This window comes from Anthonomus grandis, chromosome 12 (assembly GCF_022605725.1).
Source record: "Anthonomus grandis grandis chromosome 12, icAntGran1.3, whole genome shotgun sequence".
NCBI classification, from domain to species: Eukaryota; Metazoa; Arthropoda; class Insecta; order Coleoptera; family Curculionidae; genus Anthonomus; species Anthonomus grandis.
Window position 1 is genome coordinate 19,513,274 of NC_065557.1, and position 12,374 is coordinate 19,525,647.

The 12,374-nt window shown below is 31.6% G+C and overlaps 1 protein-coding gene across 3 annotated transcripts; it reads left to right on the forward strand.

The window, feature by feature from the left end:
- The first annotated feature begins 2,985 nt into the window (after positions 1-2,985).
- On the forward strand, positions 2,986-11,643 carry LOC126743408 (N(6)-adenine-specific methyltransferase METTL4). Of its 3 annotated transcripts, XM_050450493.1 has the most exons (4): positions 3,135-3,400; positions 7,107-7,410; positions 10,360-11,222; positions 11,287-11,643. In XM_050450493.1, exons 3-4 carry the CDS (start codon positions 10,427-10,429, stop codon positions 11,547-11,549), a joined length of 1,059 nt encoding a protein of 352 aa, XP_050306450.1. In that variant the 5' UTR covers positions 3,135-3,400; positions 7,107-7,410; positions 10,360-10,426; the 3' UTR covers positions 11,550-11,643. The 3 variants fall into 3 exon arrangements, with proteins under 3 accessions (XP_050306451.1, XP_050306450.1, XP_050306449.1); XM_050450494.1 differs by lacking the exons at positions 3,135-3,400; positions 7,107-7,410 and adding an exon at positions 2,986-3,098; XM_050450492.1 differs by lacking the exon at positions 7,107-7,410.
- Positions 11,644-12,374: the final 731 nt, after the last annotated feature.

Consider the following 12,374-nt stretch of genomic DNA (forward strand, 5'->3'; position numbering starts at 1 on the left):
GAATTATACTTTTTACACAATTGGAGGCAGGGTAAGCCCAGTGGTTAATTCAAAAAAGCTCACTGGTTTTTTTGCGTTGACTCCACTTTAAAAAAAACACAGTTTTTTTAAAAGTGGGTTTTTAAGTTGTAATTTTATATAATTTTACAATGTGTTTATTAAAGCCTTGTGTACGTACTTTTAAATTGGAGAAAATGTAACTATTATCTAAGCTTTGTTTATGACAAATTTATTTTTAATAAAAATAAGCATATTTTGAATTAACCTCGAAGAAAACGAAAACCAAAATGGTATACTTATATCATACTAACTAAGCAGCTACTACTAAACTAAATGCACGAACACAAATTCCAAAATTTTTAGATTTGTCTACAATAAGAATAAAATATTAAAAGAATATCGCATCCGTATACATAAAGCGCTAGTCAAACTAAACCTGCTTTTATTTGGAGGAGGATAAAACAAAACATAATGTTATTAGTTAAGGGATTCCCCTATGGATATCTGTATTTCACCTATTTGCATGTCGTACTTTATAGCTGATAAAACAATCGCAAGAATAAGTCTTGATTGTAAAAAAGAAGTTGGTATAAATACTTTTATATAGAACAGTAGGTATTTCTTCTTTAATATTTGCTTAACAAAAATCTATATAGAATTAAAAAATATATAAAAAACTTAGTAAAACCCAAAGAAAAACAGGTTTTATATAATGGTTTTTTCCAAGCCTGATTGGAGGTAAATCTAACAATTAAGTATAACGAAATAAAATTTACATACATAAAATTACGTACATTAAATTTACTTACGTTTTCTCTCATTCTTTTGCCAATTTCTCCCCAAATGTTTTTTTTTTGCTGCTGTTCATGTAATGATTATACGACTCGGGATATCGACTTGTTGCAATGAGTGTACTTCCGCCTAGTGCGGACTTACCTTAACCGTAATAAGCAAGAAGACTGGAGTAAGGAGACATATCTACGTGTGTCCATTGCATCGCCTTGGAGCCGACTACGGGAACCCGCTTGTTGCCCCCACTCTCGCACGCATCTCTGTCTGTCTCTTTCCCCTCTCGTTTCTCTGTCTTACTTGCCATCACATGGATGAAACTTGTATGGTGAAAATCGGAATCGTATATCGGCCATCTTGCTTGGCAAAATTGACAGGAAGCTGACAGACAGTTGTTGACATTGACTGATAGAACATCATTTGTCATTGTCATACCATTTGAGTTTGTTTTGTTTTTCATTTCAATGAATGCCAGCGTGGGTTCAGTTTGCTATTTGTTTTAAGGATGTTATTTTAAATTTATTACTTTTTTTCTAAAAAGTTCTCTTTCAATATTGGGAGTAGTATTTTAATTAATTTGCGGCAAGCAATTCCAGGTTTCTGGTAAGAAAATCTGATTTTATTTATTACTATTATGTTTTTGTATTGTCAATCTTTAGTCTTTAATAAAATCAAATTCAGTTGATTTCAATGAAGAAGTTTCACTTTTCAAGTATTTAATTTTTAACTTGATTATTATAAATACATATTACAAAATGTCTGGCCTCTCATTTTCTATTCACCAATTAAAAATTGATTGAAATTTTCATGACCTTGATGTAAGAGTATGTATATTTTAAATGTTTCTGAGAAACAGTAATAAAAGATTTTTTTAATTTCCTTCAGTTCATATTACAAGAAAAACATGCAGAGGGATATGCAATGTAAATATTATTAAGACTTTGAGCTATAGAATTTCTTCTGATCAGTTCTCCACAAATTTTAATAATGCTGATACCGCTGGCTTTACATTACAATACATATTTATTTAAACATTTATTCTGTCTTTTTTTTACATGAATCATTTAGTAAATTGATTTATAAGGTTTGCACTGTCTATTTTTTTATTTTATTTCCTGCTCTTATCATACCACTTCCTGTGTTCACTGAGACAAGACATAGGTATAGCGGCTAAGAGACCTGAGCACCCGGAATGGATCAGAATTAATGTTTTTCTTACAACTTGTTTTTTTAAGAGTTTCTTTTTATTTTATGTAAACATCTATCCTTGAATTAAGTTTTTAGTAATATTATAGTTCCAAGATATGTTGTTAGTATTATAAAAGACCAACAAATATATTCTATGTAATATAAATGTTTATACTAAAAAGTTGTTTTCATTTTGAAAGAGTTTATTTTGTTTTGTAGATGGATATATTGTTTCTTTCGATAATACTCTGTTATAGAATTTTTAATTAATTTTAAAAATTAATATTTAGATTATAATTTAAATAATTTTAAAATCTGTTTAATTTTTCTTTAGGAAACAGATACAAGTAGATATTAAATAAGAATGATTCATCCTCTATTGACTCTATGTGTTAATAAAATGAGGATATTATTAACCTAATAGGAATGCCTTTAGATGTATTATGAGAAAATAGCACAAAAATGTTGACAACCTTTTCTAAGCTATATAAAATTAGGGTAGTTCAGTGCTAACAAAATAATTTTAAACATTTTTAGATTAATTCTAGTTTATATAATGTCTGTTATAATGAATTATTGAATATTATACATATCATTTTAAGTAATTTTTTTTCCAGGAAAATTAAATAATAAATGTATTAAAGCAAAAAAAATATTGTTTTATTTCCATTTGTCCAATTGGTGATATGTCGTACACTATTGTTAGTACACTTTCGTAGATTATTGCATTAAATTAACCTATTTAGATATGTAAAATAAAGCTGAAGTTTTATTTTTGTTCAGATCAATATCTGATGTTAACACCTAAACAAAAAGACTCTTTTCTCTGTGAGTAACCTTTTTGATTAGGCGTTTGCTTTAGATATTACGATTAAATGATAAGATTGTCAGATTAAATAAAATGTGATTTCCCGCCTTAATTTGGCCACGCCTTTCTACCATTTCGATTGGTCCAATTAGACAAGTCAAACTGTCAAGTTAGTTACAACAGTTTCCGCTGCCAAGCGAGAGGCCGCTAGCTGATTTGTCAGAAGAATTTCTTTCAGTTTGTATGCAACCACCACTTCTCTATATATTTGTGTTCTGTGCTTGCCATACTAGATTTGTCTCATCCCGCACAGGTAAGATATCTCTCCTCCCTGCAGCAATCTTGGGAATAAACAATAACACAGCTGATTACAGAAAAAAATATAATTATTTATTTTGTTAATTTTGTAGTTTGTTTAGCCTTGTGTAATACTTATTTTTTAATGGCATTATCTATATTGTTGCTAAAACAGTCTTAAAGGAAATAAACTTAATGCTAAGCAGTATTAAAAAGGTGCTCTATGTAAAAACACCTTTCATCTAAAAATAAACCAACCTCTTTTTCACTTGAATTGTATTAGGAGTCTGCTAATCGGAATGTGATTTTGTAAATCTGGTAAGAAGTTTTGAGCCTATCTGTTTATTTTATGTGATGTACACAAAAAAACACTTTCGTGTTATAATTTTTCAAATAAGAAAGTCAAGTACTAGACAATCAGTAAGAGATAATTTGAACTTACCTATATGTACTATATTTTCTACCACTTACATCCTGTTGAAAATGTAGAACATGTTCCTAATGAACATTGTGAAGAAAACATTTTACTTAAAGAAAAAATACAGCAACTAGACAAGTGGATGAAATAAAACTTAAAAAGGAAGCAGCTTGACCGTTCACACTAATAAATATTTTCTTATGGATAATATGTATGCATGTAATATCAAATAATTAAGACACAGTAAAATATATTATAGTGCACATACAGATCTTGTGACCTATTGTGCTATTGAATTCTTATAATACTTAATATAAGTTTTAATAAGTTTTCATAAATAACTTTTTTAATTATATTAGTATTTATCTATTATAAATTTAATAGTAAATATTTTTAACATAACATGGTATCTAATTTTTTAAAATTTCAAATATAAATTGGTGGTTTAACAAGTCAATGATTTTCTTTAATAGTTTACATCAAATATTTTAAAATGATAAAATTATGTAGGGTCAATGAGCCAGTGGTCAGACAATTTAGAGAAAACTAAATTTAAATCATGAATAAAAAAATATTGATAGGTTTGATAGAACCAAAGTCTTTTGACATGAATAATTTGGTTATTTGGGATAAAGTTAAATATATCAGTTTTGTCCATAAATTTACTTAGTATTTTTGGTATTTACTTAAGTAAAAAAAATGCTGTTTTGTTAGTAGTCAGACAGTCTTTGCCAATGGTCGGCCGGGTAGTTGCCACTAGTCGGACACCTTCTTATTGGCTGATTCTTTACAGTCCCGTATTATCAAAGGTTTACTAGAATTTTAGTGCAAATTTAATGTTGCAGTTTTAAAACCTACTTATTTTTGTTTGTTTTATTAATAAAAAATTTAAATCATGGGTAATTATATAAAAGGCTATTAAATAAAATAAAAATATTTTATTGGGGTAAAAAAACAAAAATTTTCTCCACATAGTATCAATCAAAACAACAAATAAAAAAAACTTGAGCAAAAAAAGCGTTATAGGTATTCTTTGGTAACTAGTGTCTAAAATCATGAAACTAAAAACTAAGTACTTCACTAACGTACGTGTTTTAGTCATCACACAGTTTACAGACAAAATCCAAGTTAGAGACTTCATCATAGGAGAGTCCTGACAACTTTGTGCACTCCAAGTGATACCAGCGACTACATAAATCACAGCCAACATTCTTTTCACCTTCGATTTCGGTATCACTATCAAGTTCGTCTTCACATTCTCCACATGTTTGTTTTTTTTATGTACGGTGGATGATTCTTCTACCTTATCTTTATCTTGGTTACCTGCACTGTTATTTTTGTTTTACTTTGTTTTTTTTTGTAGGGTTGCTATTTTCCTTTTCTTTTTCGCATTCTCTTTCTCCTCTTTTTCCTTTAATTTTTCTTCATAATACTCTCTCCAGGCTCCAGAAGAAATTGCGGAGGGTATTTTCTCCCGTTGACGTTTCTTATTTGTTTTGCCAATAGGTTGTGGATATGCAAGATGTTTTTCAAATGAAGAGCTGCTCCAGCTAGCTGACTTAGCCACTACAACTGAATTAAAAGTTTCATTTTTTTCATTTTTCAAAGGTGTGCAGTTTTCCTCTTTGTCATCCTGATTATTTTTTTTCTCCTCTGGACATTTGTCATTTATTGTGGATGAAGTGATTTTTTTCTCAATCAGATTGTGACTTATTTCCATAAATTTCTAAGTCCTTTTACAGGGTTAGCTTGTTCTGTTGCATCAGGTTTGATTTTTTTTTAAACTATTTTCTTATTTGGATTTTTATTTTCTTCATCTTCGTTAGTTTTGATGTTCTCTGAGGTGTCTTCCAATTTATTTTCTTTTAGATTGGTTTCATGTGCTTCCTTTATTTCTTGTACACAATAACAACATAATACTCGGCATTAAATCTTTAAATTCATAATCATCCAGTATTTCTAAGATATTTTTCTTTTCTATATTTTCATAAGAACAAACATTTGGTTCTAATGTCGGTTCTATGTGAGTATTTTGATTTGTTTGACCTGGATTACTGAAAAATACCTCCGACCTCATCCACCAACCACATCCACCTCAGATAGCGATCTGATTTGCCGAGGACCCAATGAGGAGGCATACCATTTACTATACTTTTTGGTGGTTTTACATATGGAAATATGACGAGTGGGGGACAAAGTCTACCATCGGCCGTAAAAGTAATTAATACAGGCAGAACCCACTTTCATCGCCGTTCAGCATCCGACTTGGATCTTCCAAAATGTCTGCAGCGTTAGACTTAATTAAAAAAGATTTTAGATCTTGAAACCAAGAATCTAATGTATTCTTCAGTTATTTGTGCTCTGTATTTTTCTAGGGACTCTGCATTTTTTAAAGCTAAACGCGAATGTCGCTTCATAAAGCCGGAGAACCAACTTTGTCCGGGTCGACCATTAGTGAACACTGTTTTTAATTTTTCTTCTTTTACAATTTTCTGAACTGTATCTAGTAATACTTGCTTCTTTATCGGAAAACCGCAACTGGCTAAGTTTTCAATCCATTCCAACTAATTTTTCTTCAATTTCTTTTTTCAAAACTGGATCCGGCCCCATCGTTTTGCAAAGGTCGACAACTTTTCCTTTAATGCGGTCCTGGACCGTTGACTTGGGGACCCCGTACTGCCTACACATTTCGCGCAATTTTTCCTCGTTTCTAACCGCATTGACCGCTTGTTCTAGTGCGCCTTCATCGTATTGATGAAAATTTCCCTTTGGTTTTGGTTTCATGTCTGAAAACCAAAGAAAAACATAAAAAAAAACGCCTCAAAGTCTTCAAAGAGACGTCGAAAAAAGAATAGTGTCCGACTTTTGAAACATATTAAATTTGATACTGACCAGTGGTCGGACAGATTTAATCTCATTAATTCGCGTCTGTATTTTGTTTTTGCTGTCCGACCACTGAATACCATCTAAAACTTTTCCTTACAATATATATTAGAAATAGAAGGAGCTTATTTATGTAGCAGTAAGCGAGAAAAAGACAAAAACAAAAAAGCTTCACTTTCCAGTGGTCGGACACGCGTCCGACTACCGGAGTTATAACAAAATTATATATGAGTATACCGGACACCTAAAATTAACCTTAAAATATTTAAAAAATGCGTTTTTCGTCATATATATGGCATATTTAGCCCATTTTTTATATACATGAAGCTAAAGAACCTCATAAGTTAGTTATTCGGTTTTTAAACCTACCTTAAAACTGCCTTATTTTTATCTTTCACGCACAAAAACGGGGAGCACAAACTGGTGGCCATTTTAGCGCGCTTTTTTTTCTTTCAGGGAGACAACTTAAGAATATAAAAATTTCTAGAACCAAAGGTAAGGATTGGCAGAACTGAATTTTTAACTCATTGGCGTAACATTAAATAACATTTCAAAGTTATTTCACGATAAATACGTTTTGTCCGACCACTGGGGTTTGTACGACTACTGGCTAATTCACCCTACATATTACCTAAAATTACATCAAATCATCAAAAATTTTTATACATACAATTTTTGCATGCATACAAAGATTATTTCATAATCTTGATGAGATATTTGTAGATGATATCAGACTTCCTAAAATGGGTTCTTTGTGGACTACAATAGCAGCTGATCTTCAGCTTGTAAATCTTTGGTTTGAGTCTTACCACTAAATCCTCAAAAAACAGGCACTGTTCTTGACCAATGTGCCTATTTCTAAATCTCGATTACAGCAGTCTGACAGGACAAAGTGTTTGCACATAGTCATTGTCATTGATGGGGATCTGAAATTTGAGGATAATATACTGGGTGTTTGCTGGAAACTGTCTGAAGCATGTTATGCCATCAAGGTGGCTACTCAGGAGCTGGAAGTTGAGTTTGGCAGGTTGGTATACTTTTCATTGGTTGAATCTTACCTGAGCTATGGCATTAAATAAATAAATGTCGTATAACAGACCTAGTTGTAAATTTTGATGTGAGGTTGTATTTTGTAAAGCATATTACCAATGTTGCTGTGAGGGCTTCCAAATTGCTGGGTTTTCTTATTACAAGTTGTAATCATCTCTTAGTTGAGGCAACCAGAATGGTTTATGGTTCCCTGGTCTGATCAGTCTTAGTTCTGTGGTATGGTCCCCTTATCACCAAATTCATATTAACACTCTTGAAAGTTTGCTTGCAACACACATTTTTGAGACATTTTGCTTATAGGTCTCATATTACCATGGTTGACCAGGAACTACGGTTTTATTGAGAATCATCTGGCTCTGATGCCAGTCATAGGGAGGTCTTTGGTGCAATGTTCATCTTGAAATTTGTACATGATGATATTTTGTCCCTTTTTTTTAATTGTATAACCTTTAATTTTCTGTAACACTTTCAATGTTCCTTTTCATAGAACATTCATATTAGTTTTTTGAGTAAGAAGTCTGATATTGACATTTATAATTTCATTATCAATCAGGTAAAAAGATCTCTTGCTTTGTGATAAGTTGGCTTGGTAATTGTGTTGTTATATTATGATTTTATATGTTTTCTTATTATCAGTGTTCTCTTATTTTGAATTTAGTACTTTATATTATATGATTACTACTATTAACCATATGCTATGTTCATAATCTTGTAAGTTTGTAACATTTATTAGTGTAAATAAATTAGCTTTTAGGGAAATGCATGATTACTGTATGAGGATGCTGGATGTTCTTTAAAAGCATGCTGTACATTATATCTGTGGGGCTAAGCAAGAGGATTCCTGTTGTCCATTCTTTCTGAAATTGGGCTTTCATACTGTCATCTCCTTCTATCTCCAGAAAGTATTTAAATAAACTTAATTTTCCTAAAACTAAAAAATCCTAGACATATTACTCAGCAAATCAATAATTTTAATCTTTAAATTTCCCCCAGCACTTTAATTTATAAATCAATCTCTTATGAGGGAATTAAAATCTTTAGTCGTTTGCTGGGAGACATAATGGAGGCTGCATCTATTAGACTTTTTAAACTTAGTAATAAGAAACTCCTGACTGACAAAAACCTATTAGTCATTGGTCAAGTACTATGCTGACTCTTTTAAATACTGAATACTTACATTTTCAAGTTTTAGTCCTGATTTTATAAATGATGAATGGTATCCATTCCGAATATACTTTTAGGAAAAAGTATGTTTCGTTTTTTGTGTGTTTTTTTTTAGTTTTATGTCTGATATCTTTAAATGTATATTAAGTTATTAGTTTAGATACTCCAGCTTTGTTTATGACAAATATTTGTTAAAATAATAAAGCATATTGTGATTTGATTGATTCTGTTGGAATTTTGCTCTTATAAAACAGCATTAAGACAAATATAATTGTTTTTACACCTTAGAGCCATATTCTTCAATGCACGCAAATAATCCACCAACAAACCTGAAGACCTTTCTCACGCCATCATAGAGACAACCCATTCAGATAGTCAGACCATTCACAGAGATCAGAAAGAATAGAGGGCACAAAATGAAGCCTTGTGGAATTCCCCTATTTTTGAGAATCTTTTAGGTTGAGAAGTATCTCTAACCGTTATTAAGTGTAAACTAACCAGTCTACAGGCTTATATACTAGAGGTGTGTGTGCCAAGGTATATATGACGTCTGGTCATGCGTGAAACACATTAGGTTTTACAGCGTCCTGACTGCAGGGGTCTCCAGATGTTATGAATATCAACACTAACCTGGCTGAAGATTTCTTGATTTTGTACATTGGTTCCAGGAATATTTTTTTCTTCCAATATCCCTTGCACAAAAAAATTGCTTTTGTTCAATGTATGTTGTGGCCATGAAACCAAGCATATTCTGCTATTTCTGATCTGGAAATCTCTCTTGTTCGGATCCACTTTCAATGTTCTTTTGTCCTTACTTCCAGTGGTCACTTTGTCTCGCCTATGCATGACTCTCCACATTCACAGGGGATTTGGTATACCTACGTAGTTCTTGGTGCTGTAGCAGACATTCTGGCTTGGTGTTCAGTACTAAACCTTGGTTTAATTGGTATAATATCTTGATATTGATGTTTTCTTGTTATCTCGGCTGCTTTCTTAATAGTTTTCTTTACAGGGTTTTTTATATAAGTTGATAGGATTTAAAAAAATAACTTCTTCCAATAATAGTAACTGATGTTGAATTTGGAGATATGATGTAAATAATTGAAGAACAAAGCCCCACACCCTATAATACACTAACTTATTGGAAAGCTCTTCATTCTAATTGAAATCATTTGAGAAGTGAAAGCAAAGACCTGCCACAGCTTTATTTCTATCTAAATTTAGAATTATATTTGTTAGGGTGTGAAAAATGATAAACTGGCTTTCCTTCAATAAAGACACAGACAAATTGGGAAGAGGTCAAAACTTGGAACCCTGAAAAAGTTGGAGATTACTTAGGCCACAAAAAGCGAAATTTAAACTTATGATGATAAACAATGATGTTTTTACCTTTAAGCCAGGTCTTATTTTTAATAACCTTACTTAGTATTTCGTCCTCTATCTATTGCATTTATACAGCAGGTAGCTAGATAGCTTATGAAGATAACGCTGCTGAAACACCGTTTGGTTGGTATAAACATATGACATAGTTTCCTCCACCAATATTCTACTTTGCAGTTTATTTGTCAAAGCTTCGCGCAGCGTCACCTTAGATATGAAAGAAATAGCAAAATCGATTATCGTTGACGGCGACTATATAAACTTACCTAAGTTTAGGTCTTAGATTTGAAGCTCGATACGGATGTTTGTATTTTTAATATCATATTATAAACACAGTATCTACTATGTAATTAGACCTAATTATTATTGAATTTGCTTTTAGGTGATGAACCACTTTATTATAACTAGCAACATTAGTCAAAATTACATGAGGCCATATTGATGGAAAGATGAGTATACTATTTAAAAATGATACAGGAATGTTAATATCAACGGAGCAATATCTAAATTCTTGCTCACAAATGCCAGATAATTCACCTAAAATTAACAAACATTTATTTGACATTTTTTCACCCTATGCCACATTGACAAAAAAAAGAAAAAAGACGAATTTAAAAGAAATGGAGGTAGAACCAAAGTTCCTTGAATTTGAAAAGGAAGTTTTATTTGTGGAGCAAGAGTATACACAATTAGTTTCTTTGCTTAGAAAACAGGGATACTTTAAAAATTTAGAACATCAAAATTTGGATGTTAAAAATGTGAAAGCACTAGAGGCAGCTGATACTGTCTATACAGAATCAGGCAAACACCTAATTAAAAACGCTCTGGGATCAAATTTTGGTCCGACAACAATTAAATATTTGCAAAATTCACGGTATATGTTTCCAGAAAATAGTGAATTTTTTTGTAAAGATGTCACAGAAATCGGCGAGCACTTAAAAAATAGAAGTTTTGACTTGGTACTTCTTGATCCTCCATGGTGGAATAAATATATTCGCAGAAAAAAACGAAAATGTGAATATGGATATGAGATGATGTACAATTGCGATTTGAGAGATATTCCCATTGAAAGTTTGGTCACTGACGCAGGAGTTGTGGTTGTATGGTGTACAAATTCACCACAACATTTGAAATATTTGTTGGAGACGATCTTTCCAAAATGGAATATCAATTTTCTTTGCAAATTTTATTGGGTAAAAGTTACAGTATATGGTGATCCAGTTTGCAAGTTTTCAAAACCTCCAGGTAAGAGTCATAAAATTTGCTTGATATATAAAATATATTACTGGAACCTTACATCATATTTTAGGTAAACAACCCTTTGAGCAAATTATAATAGGAGTTAGAAATAAGGATCTAAAGGCAAGGTTTGATAACAGTAGCAAACTGCTAATTAGTGTTCCTAGTTCAATACATTCTCACAAACCACCTTTAGTTGAAGTTTTACAACCATTTTTGCCGAAAAATCCAAAATGTTTGGAAATCTTTGCTAGGTATCTTTTGCCAAACTGGACAAGCTATGGAAATGAAGTCTTAAGGTTTCAGCATGAATCTTTGTACTCACTTTGTTAATAATAAAAATTTTAGCAAATTTTATTTATAATACTATTTACTTACAGGCTCTGAAGGCGCTCTAATAAATTGAAATGTTGACTGTCATCAAAAAGAGGCTTTTACTTAATATATCCTCTCTTCCTTTTATATACGAAATGTAATGTAATGCTGTCAGATCCATCTCCTAATAGTCTTTTGGAATCCTGTACACTGGTGGTAAGTGCAATGCCAATAGCCTGAATTTAAATTCTGGCAAAACTGATTTGATTGAATTCTCCATACAAAAGCAAAATTATTCAGAAGTTAAATAAATCAGTTCCACATTCTGAAGAGGTGAGATTTTTGGGTGTGTACCTAGATCCCCAACGTAGCTGGGACCACACTGTGAGCACATTATTTCAAAGATCAATAGCAGCCGCGCTCTTATAAGAAGACTGAGGGATATTGTTTCGCATGAGACAATTCGTGTATACTACCTGTCATGCATCCAACCAATAATGTGCTATAGTGTGCTGTTTTGGGGTTCATTAACAAGTGCACTAGAGGTGTTCAGAGATTTTTGTTAGAAAACATCCTGAGTACTTTAACAGAAATATGGACTATAAACTATTCTCAAGAAATGACCATAGAAACAAGGGGCAGAATTAATCTTGCAATACCCTTTCATAACACTTCTTTTAATTTAAATTCAAATAGTTTATTGTCCAACAGGAAAATTCCCAATTACAAGACAATCGAAATAATTAAAATTAAAACAGTACAAGTTATAAGCACCTTAAATAAGTAGTACAGAAAAAATAATATAAAAAAAATAATATAGGATCCAATATAGAGTGATAACAA

Coding starts and splice junctions, on each gene's coding strand:
- LOC126743408 (XM_050450494.1), top strand. CDS start 10,427: ATGAGTATACTATTTAAAAATGATACAGGAATGTTAATATCAACGGAG. Junction 11,223..11,286: donor CAAGTTTTCAAAACCTCCAG/GTAAGAGTCATA, acceptor ATCATATTTTAG/GTAAACAACCCTTTGAGCAA.